Source organism: Tamandua tetradactyla, chromosome 12 (assembly GCF_023851605.1).
Source record: "Tamandua tetradactyla isolate mTamTet1 chromosome 12, mTamTet1.pri, whole genome shotgun sequence".
NCBI classification, from domain to species: Eukaryota; Metazoa; Chordata; class Mammalia; order Pilosa; family Myrmecophagidae; genus Tamandua; species Tamandua tetradactyla.
In genome coordinates this window covers 48,963,105-48,987,438 of record NC_135338.1, presented here as the reverse complement: position 1 = coordinate 48,987,438, position 24,334 = coordinate 48,963,105, and the positions used below count along the sequence as shown (strand labels likewise).

Sequence of the window (24,334 nt, the reverse complement as noted above, 5' to 3'; positions counted from 1 at the left end):
TTTTTCTGAATTGATGCAGATGTTCTAAGAAATGATCATGATGATGATATGCAACTATGTGATGATATTGTGAATTACTGATTATATATGTAGAACAGAATGATCATATACTAAGAATGTTTGTATTGTTTTCTTGTAATTTTTTTAATTAAAAAAATTTTTTTAATTTAAATGGTTACTATCAATGCCTTTCTTATGGAGTTGTGATTATTAAATGAGTCAAAGCGTATGAAGTGCTTAGAACAGCTTCTGACGCCTAAGTCTGGCACATAAGTAAATAATTGCTGTACCATTTCTATTATCTTCAAGTCAGATGCCTAGTAGGCAATAGAAATTTTAAGTCTTAAATTCAGGAGAAAAGTAAGACTTGAATTTGGGAGTTATTGCCTTATCTAACCATTGAGACTTTGGGAGTAAGATATGTTGGGGCAAAAATGTAGCATGAGAAGGTGAGAGGATTAAAAAGAATTCTATTTTAGGTTTTACATTTAAGGGACAGATGATAAAGTTGTGAAGGAAACTCAGTAGTAAGAATCAAGGAGACCAGAGTTATTAACATTTGACTTAATAACTTAGTGAAATATTGACTAATTACAGTGTTGTTTTTGTTGTATCTCTATATAAAACTATTCTCAATATTAAGCATGATTGACAACTATCTCAGTCATTTCAGGAGTTGCCTTTATAGTTTTAATACTTTTGTCCTTACAAAGAAAATTGATTTGTTGAATGTAGAGGAAAAATTAAGAATTGATGCACTTATGAACATCATAAACCAAATTAAAAGATAAGTGTTGCAGTAAAATTGGTCTGTACAGGGTCTCATACATGCTTTAACCCTTTCTGTACCTTTGTTTACATCATTATGCCTAGAATGTGCTTGCTTTCTTCTCCTTTTGTCCAAGTTCTGCACTTTCTAGAGGCTAGGCTCAAGTACCATTGACCTTCCTGAAGGCTTTCTCTATAATCATTTGTCATCTTAACAACACCTTAGCCAGGTGTTCTTATTGAACTAAAAATGTCCTGTCTTCCCAATGAATTTGCAAAAGTTTTCTGAATATCTTGGTGTGCATTGTATCTAATATAACTACTCTGCCAATTATAGGTGCTCAGTAAGCACTTGTCTTTATTGATGAAGTACAGAATAAGATTTAGGAGGAGCCACGTAGTTCTAGAAACACTGAGCCTGGTTTCATTAGCTTTTGAACAAATGTAAGAAAAAATGTCAATTAAATTATAGTCTATCTTATTTTATTTGATAAATGTCTGTAGTAAACAAAAGATTTAAAATTTGCTTTTTTTCCTTTTAAGAGATATGAGAATAAATATTTGAATGTTTATTATATAAATGACTTTTATAATTCTTTCTATTGTAGGTAGGTAGAGATCCCTCAGTTCACATATGGGATACAGAGACAGTCAAACCACTGTCAGTATTAAAGGGATACCACCAATATGGTGTCTGTGCTGTCGATTTCTCAGGTAAGACTGTTTTCTGTCTCAGGAAAAATGATCAAAACACTGAGGCAATACATGGCGTTTTAGTCTACATCGGTGTTGCCTAAATTTATCATTTAGCTAGCTTCACAATTTTTATTAAATGTGCATGCTAGTGTCCTAAGCAGTGAGACCTAGGAAAGTGTGGGTTGTGTGACTAATTCATATTTATAAATTAATGAATATAGTTTTTAGTCCCCATTAAAATAAACATGTTTCTATTGAAATAAAAAAAAAGTTATCTGCATAATAATGGAAATCCTCTCAGTTACTACTACTGATATGTATCTGCCACTGTCTCCACAGAATAAACTCTGAAAATGTTTGGGGTGAAAAGACTAAGAAAGAGGCTCAAATTGAAATATTTGTTTATAAGATTTTTATGAAGTGACAATTTCATAAATTGTCAGTGTTATAAAAATAGTTCTAAGTCATGTTAGCTCTTTGCTGCAGATAGACTACAATGAAAGTTAGGGTGTGGATTGGGAAGAGGGAGGAAATAGCATTAATAGAGAATTTTATATTAAAAAAAACAGTAAATAAAGCTTTCTCACTGAAGTAATAGTAAGTCATCCAAAATAGAATTTTTATAGGGGGAAATATATATGTGTACAAAGAATCTGCTGAAACTCAAGAAAACAAGAAAAAGTATGGCAAATTCAGAATGCCAACAAGGAAAATACCACTGGTAGTAATAGGTACTGAAGTTTGCAAGAGTGTGGCAGAGTAGAAAACCTTTTATCATAGACAGCCTTTACAGCCTATAAACACATGCAACATCTGTCAGCATGACTGACTTGGCTCAATCATTTGTCTAATATATTCATTACTTATTGCTTGATAATGGGAGCAACTAATATAATTGATTCATATTAGTGGTGACAGGCAGCTGTAACCTACATCTTTTCTGTTTGATTTAACTTTCCATAATAACTGTGAGTTCTTATATCACAAAAATGTTCTTATGATGAATTTAATTGAAGCGAATTTTTTCTTCCTTTTCCTCCTTTTTTATTTTTCCTTTCCTTCTTATTTTTTAAAAATCTCCTTTTTCCATTTTTCTTATCTCTCATCCCAATCTGGTGGATGACTAAGGTAAATGAGGCCAGGAAACATGTGTCAGCAAATAAGTTTAGATGATTTGAGAAACTATTTTCCACGTTCCCTCCCTACCTGCGGTAGTTAGGTGCAGGTGTCAACTTGGCCAGGTGATTATGCCCCTTCGTCTTTGTTGCTGTAGATTTAAACCATCAGTATGTGAAATTCATCCATGGCTGATTATATTTGCAGCCAGCTAAGGGGAGTGCACAATGAGTGAGGTTTAATTTAATTAGCTGGAGGCTTAGAAGAGAGAGGTCAGAGGAGAAGTCAACACAGCACAGCCCAGGCAGCTCAGAATACATCATCTCAGCACTCAAAGCTCAGCCCAGGTATTTGGAGGTGCAGAAGGGAATCACCCCAGGGAAAGTTGGAACCCAGAAGCCAGGGGAGAGGACCAGCAGACATTGCCCTGTGCCTTCCCATTGACAGAGAAGCTCAGATGAAAGCTAGCTACCTTTCCTCTGAAGAACTATAAATTTGTAACTAAATAGATCCCTTATTAAAAGCTGATTCAGCTCCAATTACCTATTATCTTACAATTGGAGCTGAAGGGATACAGACTGTGCAACAGGACTAGATACAAAAACTCAAAAATGGACAGCACAATAATACCTAATTGTAAAGTAATCATGTTAAAACACTGAATGAAGCTGCATCTGAGCTATAGGTTTTTTTGTTTTTTGTTTTTTGTTTTTTACTATTATTATTTTTATCTTTTTCTGTTGTGTTGCTAGTTCTTCTAAACCGATGCAAATATACTAAGAAACGATGATCATGCATCTGTGTGATGATGTTAAGAATTACTGATTGCATATGTAGAATGGTATGATTTCTAAATGTTGGGTTAATTTCTTTTTTTCCGTTAATTAATTAAAAAAAAAAGCTGATTCATGTCTGACAGGTTGCATTCTGGCAGTTTTAGCAAACTAAAAGACCATCTTATAAATTCCTCTTGTAACAGTTGTATGCGTTCTTAACATTTAACATTATTTTAGAATAAAAATTTTAATGTAGTTCTGTGGTTTTAGAATATGTACTGAATTTTTTGTCTTATGAATGTTAATATCTCTCTGATTAATTTTCACAGCTGATGGGAAACGTCTGGCTTCAGTTGGAATAGATGATAACCACACTATTGTGCTGTGGGACTGGAAGAAAGGAGAAAAACTTTCAGTAGAAAGGTGGGGGAAACCTTGATAACATATTGGCAAATTGAAATACCTGAAATTATTTTGTACCTTAAAAATATTTTTAAATGCTGAGATGGTATAATCTAGGAATGCCTAGAGTATACAATGATAGTGACTAAATGTACAAATTAAAAAATATTTTTGCATGAGGAAAAAAATGTTTTTAAATAGAACAATTTTGAAATCAAGTAGTCATGTACAATTTGTTTTAATTGCTGCCATCCTTGTTACCATTAAATAAGTAGTCTAAGGCAGTGCAAGGATAGCTCCATTGTAGAATTCTTGCCTGCCATGTGGTGTGACTTGGGTTCGATTCTCAGAGCCTGCCCATGTCAAAATAAATAAGTAAATAACCAGTCTAAACAGGATCAAAAGACAACTGATTTCAGTATTTGTTTGTAGGTTCCCCTTTGAGCTCACTTTTTAATATAGTTATAGTATATTATTAGAAATAGGTGTTATCTAAAATCTCCATGTACAAATAGAGCAAATTCTATGTGATAGGCTGTTATATAGCCATTGGAAAGCATGGTAATATGCTCAAATTATATAAATAAGTGAAAATACAACCACATGCATATATCACAACATTACAGGTTATTTTAATTTTCCCCATTACATTTTTCTTCATTTTCTAAATTTTCTACAATGAGCATGTACATAGTTTTTTTTAAATAAAAATGATTTTAACAATTGCTTTGAAGGAGGAATAATCAAGAATATCAGACTTTTTTTTACTTCCTAGTCCATAAAGTGAGAAATTAAAACACTTTAAAAATATTGATAAATGCTTTATGCAGGGTGTTTAGGAAATGCTCAAATAAGATGCAGTTTCATAGGAACTTTACATTTGGTGCATTGAGTTATGATGAAATACTATTTTTAAAGTTTCTTAAACTCATTCATGCCTACAAATAGCGTTTTCTATGCACAGCAGTAGGTGCTATAGTTGGCCCTCCAAAAGAAGTTTACTTTGTGCTGTTCTTATCCTTTGAAATTAAGTTGGGCAGAGTTAACATATTAAAATAATGACAAAAGAACAAATGCATAATTACACAGCCCAAATCTGAGAAACAAGTGTTGAACCTATTCAGTAATGGAGTTATCAAGATAGGTTGTGGACTAGGCAAAATGTTATTACAGCAGAGATATATTTTCAGAGTTAAAACTTTTTCATATTTATTTCAGAGGAAGTAAAGATAAGATTTTTGTTGTAAAGATGAACCCCTACATGCCTGATAAATTAATTACAGCTGGAATTAAACACGTGAAATTTTGGCGGAGAGCAGGTAAGAAAGTGCTTCTTTTCACTCCTTTGAAATTTAAGAAATTATTATTTTTAAAAGTGATTTACCTAAGTGCAGTGTGCTCTTCTGGATTGGATCCTGGAACTGAAAAAGAACATTAATGGAATAGGAAAATGAAATTAGTGGAAAAACTAGTAAAATCTAAATGAATGCTGGAGTTCAGTTAATAGTAGTATTTCAATGTCAGTTTCTTTGTTTTGACGAATGTTCCCTGGTAATGTAAGATGTTAGCATTAATGCAAACTGGATGAGAGGTACACAGAAACACTTTGAACTATCTTTGCTTGTTTCCTGAAAATTGAAAATTATCCAAATAAATAGTTTATTTTTTAAAAAGTGATTCACTGTTATCTTGGTACAATTTAAGTAAATATAAGATTTATTTTGTTATTGATCACTTGCATTTATGTTTACATTTGCAAAAAGATTTAGCATGAGGTCAATCAAGTAACAGTCTAGACTCTTTCCTCCCATTGAAGACATGTTTTATAATCTAAACTGAAAACAAAAATTTTGTAAAAATTCTCTTTATGCTATAAAATAATATTGAAATGGAAGATGATGTTTTTTCAGTCATTTGTAACTGTTAATTAGTAATTATGGAAGAAGATAACAATTTAAATTTTTTTAGAAGTCCTCTTTTCTTAATAGAATAGTATTTTTATGAATTTCAGCAATGTGACATCAAAGTCTCTCAGTTTAATCCTTTCTGACAAAGTATGTGCATATAGGAAGAAATGAAACGAATATTAGAAAGAAATATGCTTCGTGAAGATATTTCTCAAGTTTAAATAAGTTCTAAGTTTGTAATCTACATAGGACACAATTTTGTTTTCAGAATTGAGATTTAATACCTTGTCACAAACTCGTCAGATCATAATTTATACACTTATAAAGTGAAAAGAAGTATTTTCACAAGTTTGTAATTTCATTTAAATAGACTTTTTCTTAAGGTGTTCTGGTCACGTGGAATTACAAATACCTAGCAAATGATGCTTACTGGTTATGTCTTGGAAAACAAACAAATAAAAAAACAAAAAATGAAGTTTGTTTAAACTCTATATTTAAACAAAATAAGTAGACATAAAATGAAAAGATTTATAATTGAACCTGAACATAGAAACATGGTAGGCTTGGAGAAATCTTTCCCATTCCCAAGTTTTCAAAATTCTTAAATTTTTCCAAGAGTCTAATTTTTAAAACCGCTTTTAAAAGTGTATGTTGAATATATATATATATATATATGAATTTATTATAAACTCTGTTTAGGGAGGTGCTTGAAGTTAATATAAAATTAGTTTCAAATAAGTATATTTAGTTGTAGTTAACTATTTAATAGGCCTAAATGCAAGATGAAGTAGGCATTACTTTTTGAGTTTAGACAAGCTACTTAACCTGAGTGTGTTTCCTCAATTATACTTAATCCTCAACTATAAAATGGTAAGAATACCACTTAACATTCTGGTAATGATTAAGTGACATGATGCTTATAAGTTTTCAGAGTGTAACTGAGAAGTTAAGATTTAAGAGATGATTATGATTTGTATTAGTTAGGGTTCTTTAGAGAAACAGGATTAACAGGAAATATTCATAAATATGAAATTTATAAAAGTGTCTCACATAACCTTGGGAACGTAGAGTCCAAAATCTGTAGGGTAGGCTGTGAAGCTGATGATTCTAATGGAGGGTCTGGATGAACTCCACAGGAGAGACTCATCGACTGAAGCAGGAAGAGAGCCTGTCTCTTCTGAATCCTCCTTAAAAGGATTCCAGTGATTAGATTAAGCATCACTCATTAAAGAAGACACTCCCCTTGACTGATTACAAAAATTGAATCAGCTGTGGATGTAGCTGACGTGATCATGATTTAATTCTATGAAATGTTTTCATAGCAAAAGACAGGCCAGCACTTGCCTCACTAGACAAACAGCTACTACCACATGGCCAGGTTGACGGATGAATCTGACCATGACATGATTACTGTATTATTATATAGATATTCCTTTTTACTTTCCTGTATATTCGAATAGATAGAATACCTGAAATTCTTGAACTGTAATCCAACCGCCTTGACTCTGATAATGATTGTATGTCCTTTATCTTGTGCCCTTGTGATTGTAAAAACCTTGTGACTAACCTTCACTTGTACCCATTTATCCAGTTTTTCGACTTTAGAGGCTTGTGATCACTAAAAAGTCAGCCCCTAGTGTTTCTAAATGAAGGGTCTTATGTCAGCCCAGAACAGCTTACCTCAAGTACAAAATTATCTTGATAACCAAAACTGGATCTGAGCAAAATGGACCTGCTTGAAATACACAGTAGCTTAGACTTCATTTTCTTACATATATATTCTATGACTAAGCATGTAATCAATCTGTGCATGCTCTAATCACCTCTTATTAAACCATCTGGGGGCCATTGTGCTCATTATCCTAAAAACTGTTCAGCTTTTAATGCTTTAACTATCAGAATTACTGCAGTTGAGGGAAACAGATTTTTTTTCCGGCTGATAGGCCATCTGATTTCCTTGTTCACACCTAGGAATAAACTTTTTCTCTGTTTGAAACCTGGTGTTCCAGGAATTGGTTGTTTGAACGCATTAAGCAAAAAATCTATCACCTTTGTCCGGTAACAAAGCACAGTACCTGGCATTAATAACCATTTGTGAATTATTAGTCCTTTCTCCTAAGAAATTTGAATTCATGTGTGGGTTGGGGACAGGAGCCACTGAAAGTTTTTGAGTACAATGGGAAGATGACCTTGTATAATAGAAACGTCATGCTATCTGTATCAGAAAAACTATCAGTTACTAAACCAGGGATGGCAAACTTTTTCTGTTAAAGGACAGAGAGTAAATAGCTTAGGCTTTCGAAGCCAAGGGACAAAAATCAAAGATATTATGTAGGTACTTAAAACAAGAAAGACACCTGCCCTGCTTTACTCCATTTGTACCCAGTTGCTATCAGCTGGAGATATTCTCTCCAAGAGCTACCTGCTAAGGAGAAGGGGTCTGGTCAGATGGGGGTGGGAGCGACATATTCAGCTTCATTCTCCACCCCAGTGACACATATCCTAGTGTGTCCTTCTCTTCTATTTTAAAGCCTGACCTTCTCAACTTGAGCCAGAGGTGAGGCAACTCCTGGACCTGAGATTCCATTGCTTTATACCCCACAATTGCCTTTAGTGGAGTCCCCAACTTGTAGGTGATGATCAGCAAAGGCTCTGGGCATCTGTGAAGTGCTGCCACCAGCTCGGGAGACAGACTCTGGGAATGTAGGGGGAAATAGGCTTAGTCTCCACAACTCACAGTGCTTACTTGCTGCAGTGGGCACTGACAAAAACAGGTGGTAACAGGATTTGACCTGTAGGCCTTAGTTTGCTGACCTTGTTCTAGGAGGATAATCCCTGCTCTAATGAAGGCCAGTCCCTCTACTAGATCCCTTCTTCTCTCTCACCTACACAAGGACATCATTCCAACTCTCCTTCCCTTTTTCTCATGCACCATCAGTTTTCCTTCTCTACTGAATCTTTCCCTTAGTATGGAAACATGGTGTTATTTCTCCATCTTAAACAAAACAGACCAAAAAGCCTTCTTTCAACTGTTCTCTCTAGTTGCTTATCATTTCTTTCCTTCCCTGTATATTAAACACTTCCAAAGAAAGTCTGCACTATCTATTTGTAATTAATCCTCTCTTTCTCTTAAGGGTTTTTTTTTAAAGAGAATTAGGGTTTTTTTGTTTGTTTGTTTGTTTTGTGTCACCACTCCATCTAAACTGCATTTTTCTTTGTAATGCACCTTACTGTTAAATGCTTAAAAAAAAAAACTGTAGAAGAAAAATTTTAGTACATTATACTTTTTAAAATTTTGAAAGTGATACTTATTTATAATATTTTTATGAACCAGGTGGAGGACTGATTGGAAGAAAAGGCTACATAGGCACACTGGGGAAAAATGAAACAATGATGTGTGCAGTGTATGGATGGACTGAAGAGATGGCCTTCTCTGGAACAGCCACAGGAGATGTGTGTATTTGGAGAGATGTCTTTCTTGTAAAAACAGTCAAGGCACATGATGGGCCAGTTTTCAGTATGCATGCATTAGAAAAAGTAAGTAATATAAAGATATTTTAAGTTAAACACAATTTGAGCGTTTGTGGAAGTAAAGAGGTATTTCTTTACCTGGCTGGCCCATCCAGTAATAAGGATCTTCACAGCAGTGTTGTAGATTTAACTTATCGACCTTGTTTTATTCCTCTTTCAAACTCAAGAATGAAATAGATTTTAACCTGATATTTATTAAACCCATATTAACTGTCAAAGATTGTGCTGAATGCTTTATGTATACTCATAGCCTTTGAGGTAGTACTATTATCCCCTCTTTTCAAAGAATGAGATTATGAAGTCTCTAAAAGAATATATATAACTTGCTGAAAGTGGTAGACCTTCCTTATGATTCCAAGTTAGATAGTATGTTTTATACTTTACTAAAATTGGAATGTTTAGTGTCACTGTAAATATTCCGTGTTGGTATTCAAAAACCATAATGCATTCTTAAGTTAATTCGTATTCTTTAAAAATTGTAACTTTTTTTTGCTATAAATATTATTTCATGTAGAATTTTTCAATATAAAGGTTATTTAAAAATAGTTCTTTATTATTGTGAATCTTTTATTTTCATAGGGATTTGTAACTGGAGGAAAAGATGGTATAGTAGCTCTTTGGGATGACTCCTTTGAAAGATGTCTCAAGACTTATGCTATAAAAAGAGCTGCATTGGCCCCAGGATCTAAAGGTGATATGAAATTTAGTTTATAGGAAAAGAGATTAAACGCTCATGAACATGCTTAGTCTTTGAAGTAGAATGTATGAAATGTATTTTCACTTCTTACTAGAAGGGAATAAGAGTCAAAAGGGAGAAGCCAATAGGATACCAAAATCATTGCTGTCCTTTCAAAATCTATTTTATATGATACCCATGGTAAAATATCAGCTACATATTAACATAAGTTTGTTAATGTTGTTTTAACATTTTTAATTTTCCAAAGAAAACTGTCATGTGACTGTCAGATGCACAACCAGTCTGGGACTTGTTTGTAAACTTTGCATTTTGTTTCACACAAAGACCCACCACCCTGTGTAGTCTCCAGCCTCCAGGACCTTCTTCCCTTTACCTTTCTTTCAGCATATTTCTTACTTTCAGGCACTGCACCATGTTCTTTCTGACCTCCAGGCCTTTGTCTATGCTAACACTCTTACCTAGAATTTATCCTTCCTCATCTTTTCTTGTCCTCTCCAATTACCTCATTATGTACTCAGTTTCCTCTAGGATAAACACCCCCCCACACACACATACACGAAGGAAAAAATTAGGTTAAATCCCTTCTATATTCTTCCTTTTTAAAATATGCTTATCACACAGGGTCTATTTTCCTCATCATATGCTCTGTGAAAGCAGAAGCTGGTCTTTCATGTTACCCAGTATATTGCTGAAAACTGCCTAGCACATGATAGACATAAACAATATATCTTGAGGGTGGGCCACGGTGGTTTAGCAGATAGAGGTCTCGCCTGCCATGCCAGAGACCCGGGTTCAATTCCTGGTGCCTGACCATGCAAAAAAATATATATATCTTAAGTTGAATTAAATAAAATTAAAATTATTATTCAGAATATTGGGAGTGCTCTCAACAGAGCAGGAGGTAGATGAGGAGGGACTAGTAAAAGAAGCAAAGAAATAGTTGTCAAAATGGTAGGAGAGGATCTAACATGGTATAAAATTATAGGATTGTAGTATATAGATGGTACTTTTTTTTTTTTTCCCATGGGCAGGCACTGGGAATCAAACAGGTTACTGGCATAACAGGCAAGAATTCTGCCGACTGAGCCACTGTGTCTGGCCTGGGTGGTACTTACCTTTGAGATTAGTAAATTTAATGTGAAAGGCAAACTCACCAGGAATGAGGCAGGAGCAAATGAATTCAGACAAAGGCTTTATTTCAGGAAGAAACAGAGCAGTTTCAAGTAAGAGAGAAATGGCCACCCAAGGGGCAGGTGATAGGGTTTTTATGGCTTGGATTAGGGAGTTGGGGGCAGAGGTTAGGCAGGTTCTTATTGACTTGTTTTAAGAAACAGGGGGCTAAATTAGGAGTTGGCAACTTTCCATTGGTAAAGTTTAAAATTTAAAATGCTGCGGTAGTTATACAGGGTTGTAACTGTTGGAGGGTAGATACTGAATAAGGGGAGTTTACTGCAAGAATGTATCTGCCCGAGCGTGGAGGTTTAGTAATGGAGGTTATCACAAGAAGGCAACTGCTGGAGGGTGAAGGAGATGCGGGCTGGCCTGGATTGGGTGGGAGAGCTTTCTGAAATATTTGCCAGGGGTAGGTCACATTATAGGGGATGGGGTCCTGTCCTTCAGGCCTAACAGAATGGTTGGGGGATATGCAGGGCATTTATTAGAATACTTAAAATATAGGAGAAAGCAACCTTATAATGTGATTTTCATTGTCAACATAGTATCATTGGCAATATTTTACATTGCATTATAGTAACTTCATTGCTTGAAGGAGGTCTCCATTTAATATTTCAGGACTTCTCTTGGAAGATAACCCGTCCATACGTGCCATATCATTAGGATATGGTCATATTTTAGTTGGCACAAAGAATGGTGAAATACTAGAAGTGGACAAAAGTGGTCCAATTACACTCTTGGTCCAGGTAATTTTGAATGTTAATGTGCTATTTATTTGTGTACGATAGATTCCTTAAATACATAAGAGCTGAAAGTTGATAGTGCTGAAAAAGGTTAAATTAGTTAGGGAAATATTTGTTAATGTTAATATATTCAGAAGAATTTTTACTTTGATTATAGCTAAATGAGTGGATAGCAGTAAATCAAAACGCATGTTGTTACATGGATTAATTGCCGATACTTTTAAATAATTTCTTGTCACAAAACAATGGGGGAGAAAAACAAGTTGCAGTTAAACTAACCCACTCTACTTATTGCATATTTAATTTTATTTCTTTGAGGTGTATTTGTTGAGACCAAGAAATTACTTTTCTGTGAAATCCTTCCTCAAGTTTCTAACTTTGAAAAAGGAAAAGTGAATATATGAATGTATGCTAAAATATTAGTGAAAACATTTTTCAGTGAACAAATATTAATAATAAAACAAAATATAAAAAAATGTATATCGGAAAATTTTTAAATGAAATGTCGGGATTAGTTGCTGATCATGTGATCCTTAACATTTCTATCAGGAATGCTGCAATAAATTTTTAGATGTATATCTCCTATTCTGTATTATGCTTTTCTGAAAAGTAGGGAAGGATCAATACTATAAAACAGTAAATGAGGTGGGATCTATCCTGATGAAAAACTCTTGCAACTCTTTATCCAAAACACTGATACTGAAAAAAATGCAGGGTTTCAGTGAGTTTATTGCTAAATGCAAAGCAGGAGATCAGATGGCCTGTGGGCCCTACAATCTGTTTTCTTGAGACAAAGGAGTTTAGGGTTTTTGTGGATTCAAACAAGGGGAGGTGGAGTTGTTACCATTACAATATCAAATATAAACAGAGCTGAGACAAGGCTAAAATAACCATTACAATAGTTAAGTATACACAAGGATGAGACAACTTGTGTTTCTGTAATTTCAGATATTAACTTTTGGCTATTCTATGATAAAGGAAAAAAATTATATGTCAGTAATCATAATAACTTAATTATTAATTTCTTGGTTACAACACCAGACTTTGATTTCCTTTTATCCTGAAAAAAGACTTCATTTATTTCTCAATGCAAACTATTTCTTATCCAACCCCTTCTTCACTCCTGTGTATATACAAAAGAGTACACATAGACAAGAACACTGGGCATGCTTTAGTGTTAATATAATGCAGTTGTACTTTTCAACTCCAGAATTTCCATTTAGTTCTTTTTTATAATATGTCACTTTATTGATGCTATCTGTTTGATACAATGGGGACATTATACCTTCCTTTATTTCTTTAAACATGTTATCCTTTAGTTCTTTGAACATGTTTGTAATGCTTTCTTTAAAAACTTTGTCAATTAAATTTGACATCTGGTCACTCACAGGCCACTTCTGTTACCTGCATTCCTATCTATGCATATACTTTCCTATTTCTTCGTATGTCTTGAACTTTTTTTGTTGGCAACTGGACATTTTAGATAATAATTTGTAACAACACTTCGTCCTGGTCCTTCTTATGCCCCCCTCCCCTCCACTTGCCATTGCTGTTTGCTTGTTCATTCCTTTAGTCACTTTGATGGTGTCTATCCACCACTCTACCCTACCCTGCACACATACTTACTCACACACACCCACACACACAGTGTTAAGCCCCAGATGCTGCTCCTCAGGGAGGCACAGTCCTGGGCATGCCCACACTCACTCTGGTATGACAAGGTTTTTGACTGGGCTCTCTCTGTCTTTTCCCTGACCACACCCAGCTGTTAACCCCCTTAATTGCTGGCAGCTTGTTCTGTTGTTTTCAACCTTGCCTTGGGGTATATGTTTCTACACAGTCTATTCAAACTCCCTTAAAGGGATAGTTCCCTGGGCCAGTTTTTGAGATTTGTTCTGAGCCCAAATGAACTCCTTTCAGATGTTTCATTTCCCAGTTCTGTAGGACAAACTACTTGGCCTACAGTTTAGCCAAAATGTCCAATGAATCTACCAGTCTGCTCCCAATTACCTTTTCTCGCAACCTCCACTGTATTTGAGATATCTTAGGCTTCAACTTTTCTATCCTCTGTTGTAAATGAAGAGAGCTCCTTTGAGAACAGAGTAGGAGCTATCTGGTTTTTGGCCTGCTTCTCCAGGCAAAATCTTTGATCAAGGCTCTGGAATTGGGAGTGACACAACTGCTTTCAGAACTGAGACCTTGGTGGATTGAGGTGAAGTAGCCTCAGATTTGCTTGGCTTAATTCTCTTGGCATGGGAATCACCACCTTATGAGCTGGGACAAGGATGGTCAGTCAGGGTTCCAATATTCTCAGTGCTGTGATAGAGTCACTGTCCCATGAACTTAAACAGAAAAACAGGTAGCCGGGGGCATGAAATATACTGACATCCTCTTCTGCCCAGGAAGATAGCCCTCCAACTGGGAGCTGGGGACAGAGAAAGTCCTGTGTTTTTTACTGCACCAGTCTGGAGTGAAGTTTCCATCTCTGTGAATTGGGAGGGTGGTAGGAAAGAATGGGTCTTGGTTCAAATACAATGTACTCTTGCTATTCTTAATGAATTTTTTCTGAGTAAAGGTTTCTTCATTTGTTCTGTGTCCTTGGGACCATGTCCAGAGACTAAATGATGATATAAAAAAAATAATTTTCACCAGTTTCACTGGTGAGCAGGTCTGTGTCACTCTTCACTGCCACACCCTGTGGTAGGGAATTACTAAAATTCCAGGGCAGCCAATTCATATTCTCTCCATTCAAGGAATTTTATAGGATTATAAACTCATTGTTAGGCAGAACCCCTTCCTCCATGATGTGACCAACCACTAGCAAATATTCCAGGAAACTTCCCCCACTCATAACTTCTAGGAGGCCTTTTGCAAAACCAAACCTGTCCCAGCTCACCTGTCAGTCTCTTGAGTGTCCTTGCATCCTGCTCTGACAGCTACATTCCTGCTATAATTCCCCTTATCCAACATCCGCCCTCCAGTAGTTACAGCCCCTAGCAGCTACAATCTTGAGGAAATCTCCCTCCTTTATACAACATCTGCCCTCCATCAATTGAACCCTGCCTGACTACAGTGGTGTTTACATTTTAAACCTCTCCAATGAAAAGTTGCTAACTTCCAGTTTAGCCCTGTTTCCAAAACCCAACAGTGAAAACCTGCCAACTTCCCACTCCTGAGCTAGACAAAAAGAACTCGCCCCCTCCCATTCCCTGCTTCCCTCCAAGCATCCTATATAAGCTGTAGCCCTTCCCCTTCTCACAGCTGTTGCTATCTTAGGCATCAGCCCACCTGTGTATAGCTTCACACTAAAGCTCCATTAATCAAATTTGACCTCTTTGCCTCCCTCCAGGTTGAAAAACCTACCACTAATTTTAATAATAACTTCATTATATTGTAATTGTGGAGATAAAGTAATTAAAAAGACTATTTTTTAAGTGTTCTAAAGATAAATTGAAATGTTTTATTAGACTTAACCAGAGTGCTGTTCCTATCCATTATCATGTATTATTCAGTGTTGCTTACAGTATTATTCCATGTAAGGCTTTTATAATATATTTATACATATCTTTAAGTTAATTAATATTAACTATGTTTTCTTTATAGGGACATATGGAAGGAGAGGTGTGGGGTTTGGCTACACATCCTTATCTTCCCATTTGTGCTACTGTAAGTGATGATAAAACCTTAAGAATATGGGATCTCTCTCCTAGTCATTGTATGTTGGCTGTCCGGAAACTGAAAAAGGGTAAGAGATTTGCCGACTTTAATAGATGAGTGGTCACAATTTTCCACCCCTCTCAAAAATCAGAAAGTAGTAGTAGGTGCACAAAATAAAAAGAATGAATATTTTGAAATATTTATTTTATGTCCACTCATTCATGGTGCTATGTATATAAAAAAAACTATGTTGTAATAAACCTAAAACCTAACCAGTTGTCAATGGCATGTTGGAAGAAAGAATAAAGAAACATAGAAAGTAAATAAAAGCTAAATGTTCTCCCATTTGTGATTATGGATAATAGGTAATTCGGAACTGGAAACTAAGAAAGAAGGAATTAACTTTAAAAGGGATAGCAGAACTGATGGGAGAATTTTTTAGAGAGAAAAAGAACTGAACACATTTGTAGTAGGCAGTGTAGAGAAGTCAAGAGTTCAATTTTTGAAATGAAACTTACTATTAACCTTGGGCCAATAGAATGTAAATGGTAAGTAATGTTATCTTATAGAATGGAAATGTTATAGAAGTAGCTCTGGTTGAAAAGGTTGGGAATTGCAACTGTAAGGAAAGTGATAGAGGCAACAGATGAAGGAAATTATTGTCTAGCTACAATAAAGGCCAAATTGCAATTATATAGAATGACTTTCTAACTCATTTAATATCTTTTTTCTTCCTTCTATTGGCTTAAAGGTTATCAAGTCTATTCTCTTAGAATTACTGGTAAATATTTACCATGTATACTTATGAAGTTAATCATAATCTCTAAAATACTTGAACTCTAATCAATGTTGCCTTTTTTTTGTTATTAATGTACAGAATTTTCATTCTGTCATGTTTTACCACCCCCAATTTACTTTGTTATTCTTTAATGCAGTCAGTGTTCATTTCAGTTTATCTGCACTTATACATTCCTACATTCATCTTTCCTTCTCTCATCTTAGACTTTTTTTTCCCTGTTACTTTCTTTCTAAAATGTAGTCTTAGAGTTCCTTTAATAAAAATTTGTTAGAAATTCCTTTAGGCTCCTTTGACTGAACCAGTGGCATACTGAGCACAGGGGAGGTAGGAGAGGTTCACCCTAGGGTGAAAGAGTATTTTATCACTGGCATTCTTTAGAATTACTAGCATAATTCTGAAAAAGAAGAGTAAGTTCTTTTGTTTTATCATGATTGCTTTTAAATATTCTCTAGGGAGTGTATTGCCATCTAGAGTAAACTGTTACCACTGCCCTGCCCTTAGTATGCCACAAGTCTAAAAATGGTTTGATTCTTTACTCATTCTTAAATGCTGATTTAACTGCCTCTGGAGTTCCTCATTGAGAAATATTGTTCCTCTGGTTTCCAATGTTTTTTTTTTTTTACCTTGTTCTATAGTTTAATAACATTATGTTTGGATATTGGTTTATTTAATTTATTCTATTTAGGATTTGTTATGCTTCCTGAATCTATGGATTTATATATTATAACAGTTCTGAAAAATTGTTTGCCAGTATTACTGGCTCCTGCTAGGAGCAGTGTTTTGCATTAGGTTGTGGAGAAAATTCATGATTCTCTATTTTTGTTTTTAAATCTTCTGCTATTATCAACTCTATTTTTGTTTCTTCTGTCACTGATACAAGAGGAAATCAGGTGGATTTTCCTAACAAAGTGACGTGTATGGGTTTCTACTGATTGAGTTGATTACAACAAGATTACTGAAGTTATCATTGGTTAAATATTATAAATCATGGTTATATCTTTCAGTGTAATTAAATACATATGAGACATTAATATTTTCTTCAACAAATGAGTAAACAATATTATGGTATCAACATTTTATAAAAAGAAGTGTTTATAGTTAAACAGTCATAGGAGAGTTTTTAGCGAACATATGACTCAATTTTATGCTAACCAGTAACAGAATAAGCACAAGTATAGATATGCAACATGACTTAATGCTTGTATTCCTAGTGCCTATGAAGTAAGTATTTTACAAATATTTACCAGGCTTTTTTTCTATGTAATGATATATTGGAAAGTTTCCATTAAAAACGTGGATGCTCTGGTTATAGTTTTTAATTGTAATCAATTCTGAATTTTTAATGGGCATTTTTTTTCTTTCCCCTAAACCATTATTCCATGTCTTGGTTCCTTTCATGTGTTTTGTTTCTCTGCAGCATTCTGGACAATTTCTTCAAAGCTCTATTTTAGTTCTCAGTTCTTTCTATAGCAGCTCTTTCACATCAGCTCTTTAAGCTACCCATTAAATATTTAATTTCAATAATTATATTTTTCATGTTTAGAAGTTCTTTTTTTTTCACATTTGCCTGATGTTTTTGATAAAATCTTACTCCTTGCTTCTGTTTTAGAGTTACTCTTTTTAACTATATTGTCAGATAAAGAACCTAAAAATCTGTAATTATCTTGGGGATCTGATTATGCAGTTTTCTTTCTGCTGTTTATTTCTTTGTTTCCTGCTGACTCCCTCCTGATGGTCCTATTCCCTCCATTCTTTAAAACTTGGATTGTGAGCTAATGTTAGGTTGGCCTTTTCTACATGGTAGAATTCCATGGGATTTGGAGAGGATATTCTCTTCTGGACAGTATTTGTGTTTCTTTCTGTCAGGTGCCTGGAGTACTACCATGCAGGACCTCTAAAAATTAATTTCTACTAGATCATGTAATCAGTACAAATTCAAATCCAAGGCTTCTGGTCAATCAAGATGGTGGTGTATTTTGAATTTTCATATAGGGAACATTGTCACTGAACTCACAGTTAAAGATATAGCTCAGAGAATGAATGAATCTAGTAAATATGTCTAAGTCAATATAATTCCAAGGCCAGAACGCTGGAAGGGACAATACCCACAAATTTCCAAGAACTGAGGACTAAAAATATCCTACATTCAACAGCAACAAAGAGACTATTTGTTAGGCCTCCTCCCCATCCGCAAGCATAGAAATATGTCTAAAGATGAACCAGTCATAAACTTAAGACTGTGGGCCACCAAGATTGGACTAAGAAGTAGCCAGTGTGGGACAGAGTCTTTGCCAATTGTATTAAGAAGCCATTTACTCATTTGTTCACTTAATATTGACAAAACCTCTACTTAGAGACAGACGCTATGCTGAGTTCTGGGAAGTAGAAATGAACAAGACAGAGGGATCTCTCTCTCCTGGAGTTTACATGATTGATGAAGATGGGGAAGTAGTGAGGCAGAGAGTAAACAAGTAAATGAACAAGACAACGTGCTAAGTGTTATGAAAGTCATAAACAGATGTAATGATGGTACCTGATGCTAATACCCAGCAAGAAATGGAAATTGGAAAGGAAAGCGACCCTGATGTTTCCTGAATTACTCACACAAATTGTCCTAAAATCCAGCTCCACCCATGCTTTTCCTGTTTTTTCCTCTATCGTGAACAAAAAAGTTCCCCTTTGGAGTCAAAGCCAGATCAAAGAATTGGCTAATACGTTCTCTAATCACTCTTTAACACCACCAATAACTTGGCTTAAAAACAGTCAGCTTCTGGTCAACCAAGATGGCAGCATAAGGCATTCCAGAGTGTTCTTCCCCCATAGACTCTTTGAGTAACTAGCAAAAAATTAGCAGAGCAATCTTCCTCAAAACTCCAGAAAATAATTAAAGGTTTGTATTAACTGGGTAAGTGCTGAATAAGAAAACAACAGTTTATAAAACAGTTAGAGAAGCTCTTGGTGCCCTTGCTGGTCCCTCCTCGTCCTTCCTTTTGCAGTGCGGAGCCAGCCTGCACTTCATTCTGTTCCAGAATGAGCAGAGTAACCCATAGGCACATATGTACAAGGTGCCTGTGTGTCTCTGCCAATTTATCACGTAGCAGCTTGACTGAACCAGTAATTGCATCTTGGGTTTGCCCTCCCAGACCTTGCCCTGCAGGCAGAAGCAGTTTACAGACAGCTAATGCAGTATAAGAAACAATTAAGTCAAAGTGGCCTGGGGCAAAGGATTACCTTCTTTTAAGTTATATAATTGAGCACATGAGAGGGAGAGAAAGTCTGTTTCACAGAGAATAGAGAGGGAACATTTGAATTCCTGTAAATGGGATGTTGGGAGAAATTCCTAAGATCCTGAGCAGGCACAAGCTCAGGACAAGATGAAGTCTCAGAAAAGATGGAGAGGACCCTGCATTTTGCAGTCACCTCAAGCTGATCTTAATAGGAGAGTTAAACTGAAAGAGAGCACCAGCCAACACTGAGCCAATTTGGAAAGAGTGTGAGAGGTGTGTTTTGCATTGATTTTTGTTTGTTTGTTGCATCAGTTTGTTTTTGTTAGCTCCTGGCACTCAAGAAAATCTGTCATATTGCTAGCTGGATACAAACTTAAGGAACATACAGCTCAGGGACTAGATCTTTGATTAACCACTTTAAAATATTAAAAGGAACACTGTGCAACAAAAGAGTACACAACAAAGAAACAGGAAATGATAGCCCAACCAAAGGAACAAGATGAAAATCCAGAAACCATCAATGAAAATGACCAAACCTTGGATATACCAGATGAAGACTTTGAAAGAAGATCTTTGGTATGCTCAAGGTCATACAAGAAAGCACAGAAAAAGTAGATAAAAGATGAATGAACAATATGAAAATCTCAGTAAAGAGACAGAAATTTTTAAATGAAACCAAACAGAAATATTGGAATAGAAGACTTCTGTTTTGTTTGCTAAAGTTGTCAGATGTGATACACCAGAAATGGATTGGCTTTTATAAAGGGGATTTATTTAGTTATAAATGTGCAGTTCCTTGTAGGAAAGACAACTGGCATTTGAGTTCCTCTTTCATGTGGGAAGGCACATGGTGACATCTGCTGGCCTTCTCTCCCAGCTTCTGGCTTCTGGCTTCTGGTTTCAAATGGCTTTCCCTGGGGTGTTTTTTCCTGTGTAGCTCCAAAATGTGTCAACTCTGAGCTCTAAGCTGTGTGTGCTAAGCTGCTTCCCTCTTTTCTACTTCTCCTTTTAAGCCTCCAACTGATTAAATTAAATGTCACTAATTGTGAAAGGCACTCCCCTTAGCCAACTGCAAGTGTAATCAGCCATAGATGAAATTCCTTGTATTGGTTTGCTAAGGCTGCCAGAATGTAGTATACCAGAAATGGAACAGCTTTTATAAAGGAAATTTACTATATTATGAGTTTAAAATTCTAAGGTTATAAAAATGTCCAAACTAAGGCATCCAGGGAAGGACACCTTGATTCAGGAAAGGCCTATATTTGTCACAGGGGAAGGCACATGGCTGGCATCTGCTGGTCCTTGTTCCTGGTTCTGTTACTTCCAGCTTCTGATGCCGGTGGTTCCCTCTCTTAAGTGTCTGTGGGCCTTGACTCAACTTCTCTGTGACACAGCTCTGGGTTCTGGCTTGCTTAGCATTTCATGGGAAGTCAGATAGCAACATCTGTCAGCTCTGAAGCAACTGTTCTCCAAGCATCTGCATCTGAGGTTTCTCCAAAATGTTTCCCTTTTTGAAGGACTCCAGTAAACTAATTATGACCCATCTTGAATGGGCAGAGTCACATCTCCATCTAATCAAAAAGTCACACCCACAGTTGGGTGTGCCACATTTCCGTGGAAGTAATCTAATCAAAAATTCACACCCACTACATGGTGGGTCAATCTCTATGGAAACAATGTAATCAAAGTTTCCACCTTAACAATAGGTCTGGCCCCACAAAATTGGATCAGGATTAAAACATGACCTTTCTGGGATATATAATAGTTTCAAACTGGCACATTCCTGTACTGATGATATAAGTCAGCAGAACGGGCACTATCACCTGGCCAAGTTGATACCTGAACCTAACCATTACAGTGACCATTCCTTGTTAACTTGGCAACTATTTATGTCATTAATCTCTAAATATAAAGCAATAGCAGACATTTTCCCCCAACAATCCTCATCTGTCCTGTGTACAGCACACTAAAATTTTTCCATATACAAAATACATTCATTTCATCACAATATCACAAAAGCCTTAAATCATTCCAGTAACAATGCAAATACAGGACCAACTCAAAAACAGTACAAAAATCTCATAAAGTCAATTACAGGTATGGTCTGTCCTAAAACAAAATTATCCTCGGGCTCTAGACCTATGAAATTAGAGCAAGTTATCTGCTTCCAATATACAAAGAAGAAACAGTCATAGGATAAATAATCCCATTGCCATAGGGAGAAATTGGAAGGAAAACTAGGGTCACTGAACCTAAACAATTCTGAAAACCTGCAGAGTAGACTCCATTAGATTTCAGAGTCTGAGAATTCATCCTCAGGGCTTTAGAAACCAGTGCTCTCACCCTTTCCAAGGGCCTATGCGGTGGCCCTGTTCTCTCCAAACACTGGGATGAGGGAACCTGGGGAGACCACTCTTTCTCTCAACATGTGATAGTTGGGTTCTGGTGTCAACATGGCTAGCTGAGGGTACCCAGTTGTCTGGTCAGGCAAGCACCGGCCTAACCCGTTACTGCAAGGTGGGTTGTGGCTGGTTGATAAACCAGAAGACTGGTTTATTAAATCGTTAGTTGATTGCAGTTGTGGCTGATTACATCTACTGTCAACCAAGGGAGTATCTCCCACAAACAAGATAATCCAATCAATTACATTTGAACCAATCATTTGAAGACTTTTAAGGGAAAAGAGAGAATTTTCACTTCTTCAGCCAGCAAGCCTCCCCTGTGGAGTTCTTTGAGACCCTTCGTTGTAGTTGCCAGCTTCACAGCCTGCCCTATGGATTTTGGACTTTTGCGTCCCCACGGTTGTGTGAGACACTTTTATAAATCTCATAATTACAGGTATCTCCTGTTAGTTCTGTTTCTCAGGAGAACCCTGACTAATACAGCTTGGTGCTAGGAGTGGTTCTTTAGAAACAGAATCTTAAAAATGGGTTTTTGCAATTGGTTTTATATTCTGATTAGACTCAAAGGTACTAATGGCTCCATTTCCAATAATCAAGATGGCACTGACAGTCTATGACATGTGTTGGCAATAGATATATGCAAAATATCACCATTTGATTCTGCTAATTGTACGCTTATACAAGGCAAGGTTCTGAGTGAGAGTATTTTTGTCACCTTAATGGAGTTTTGTGGAGTTAAGAAGTATAATGATGTTCGCTGGTTATTCTTAGATACACTAGATACAGTTATGAGAGAGAGGGATGACTGAAGGTTTCAAATTTTCAACTTAAGCACTGTATGAAAGATATAAAAGTTTCCATGTGTGCCCTGAAAGAAAATTGTATTCCTGTGGTCACAGAGATGAGATCTCTGAAAACCAAATACTGAGCCTCATTGTGCGAGTAGTGGATTTACAATATAAAGTAAAATCTCAACCTTGAGGGGTATCTGCTGTTGAAGTAAGGGCTTTGGTTGGAAAATAATGGAATCCTAAAACAGAGGGTGGGGACATATGGTTTGATAATGATAGCAGTGAGGATATGGAAACCCTGGATTCTGCTGAGTCTCTGCTCAAATCTGTAAATAGATCTGTAATGGTCTGTCCTGAGGAAACAGCTGCCCTGTCTCCACCCTGACCTGAAGAAGTAGCCACCCAATCTCCAGCCTTCCCTGAGGAAAGGGCTTCCTGACTTCTGCCTGCCTTGAGGAAACAGATACCCAGTCTCCAGTCCGCCCAAAGGAGTCTGCCATCCAACTTCCACTAAAGAAATTAACCCTTTAGTACCTGCTAAACCTGTAATTGTCTCCCCTTGGGAAACAGCCCCTCACTCCTCTGTCTGGAACTATTAATCCCGTTTCACCCGATGAAACTGCAATGCAATGCCCTGAGGTAATTGGCTTGAAAGACACTTCTAATTATTTTCATGACCCACCACCCACCTTCAACCCTCTTTTCTTCAAGACCTGTAACTAGACTAAAGTTACAACAGGCTTTTACCTCATGGGTACAGCGTGTAACCCGTGAGGAGGTACACTATACTCCAAAAGAACTGCATGAGTTTTCCAATCTATAATAGACAGAAATCAGGGGAATATGTGTGAGAATGGATATTAAGGGTGTAGGATAATGTTGAAAGAATATAAAGTTGGATCAAGCTGAATTTATTGATAAGGGCTCAGTAAGCAGAGATTCTGCATTCAATTTTGTAACTCGAGGGGTTAGAAAAGGGCATTAACAGTTTGTTTAGATGGTTGGTTGAACATGGATCATAAGTAGCCAAAATTACCTGAAGTCAAAATGCCAAAATTGCCCTGGTGTAATGTTGATGAGGGGATCCAGAGGCTTAGAGAGAATGGAATGTTAGAGTGGATTTATTGTAGAAGACATGCTCACAAATCTCAAGAATGTCCAGAGGACATACCTTGCACCAGAATTTTGAGTAATGAATTTGTGAGACTAGCTCCATTGTCCCTGAAGAGCTCTAGTTGCCCTTCCCAGTAGGTCAGATATTACTGTGGGAACTACTGTCACTGGATCCCTAGTGACAGAAGCAATGTGGCAACAATTGCCATAGACAATTGGCTGTGGCTACCATAATGGCAATACAGCAGACTTAAAAGTAGCTGTATTGGTTTGTTAAGCTGCCAGAATGGAAGATACCAGCAATTGAACCATTTTTATAAAGGAAAAATTTAATAAGTTATAAGTTCTAAGGTTAAGAAAATGTCCAAATTAAGGCACCAACAAGAGGCTGTCTTTGTTCAAGAAATGATGCCATCTGGAACACCTCTGTCAGCTGGGAAGGCATGTGGCTGGCTTCTGCAGGTCCCTTGCTTCTGGGCTCCGTTGCTTTCAACCTCTGTTTCTGTGGTGGTTCCTTACTTTGCCTCTCCAGTCTG

General features: G+C 36.3%; 1 protein-coding gene across 12 annotated transcripts in view; it reads left to right on the top strand.

The window, feature by feature from the left end:
* Positions 1-24,334, top strand: part of EML5 (EMAP like 5) — a 232,388-nt gene that overhangs the window by 118,506 nt on the left and 89,548 nt on the right. For all 12 annotated transcript variants that reach the window (XR_013160408.1, XR_013160410.1, XR_013160409.1 and 9 more), the window contains exons 15-21: positions 1,381-1,482; positions 3,686-3,779; positions 4,977-5,077; positions 9,000-9,202; positions 9,776-9,887; positions 11,685-11,812; positions 15,413-15,554. Coding sequence is in view for 9 of the 12 variants with exons in the window: in XM_077123267.1 (XP_076979382.1) it covers positions 1,381-1,482; positions 3,686-3,779; positions 4,977-5,077; positions 9,000-9,202; positions 9,776-9,887; positions 11,685-11,812; positions 15,413-15,554 (882 nt within the window). In the remaining 3 variants the exon portion in view is untranslated. The remainder of the gene's footprint in view (positions 1-1,380; positions 1,483-3,685; positions 3,780-4,976; positions 5,078-8,999; positions 9,203-9,775; positions 9,888-11,684; positions 11,813-15,412; positions 15,555-24,334) is intronic.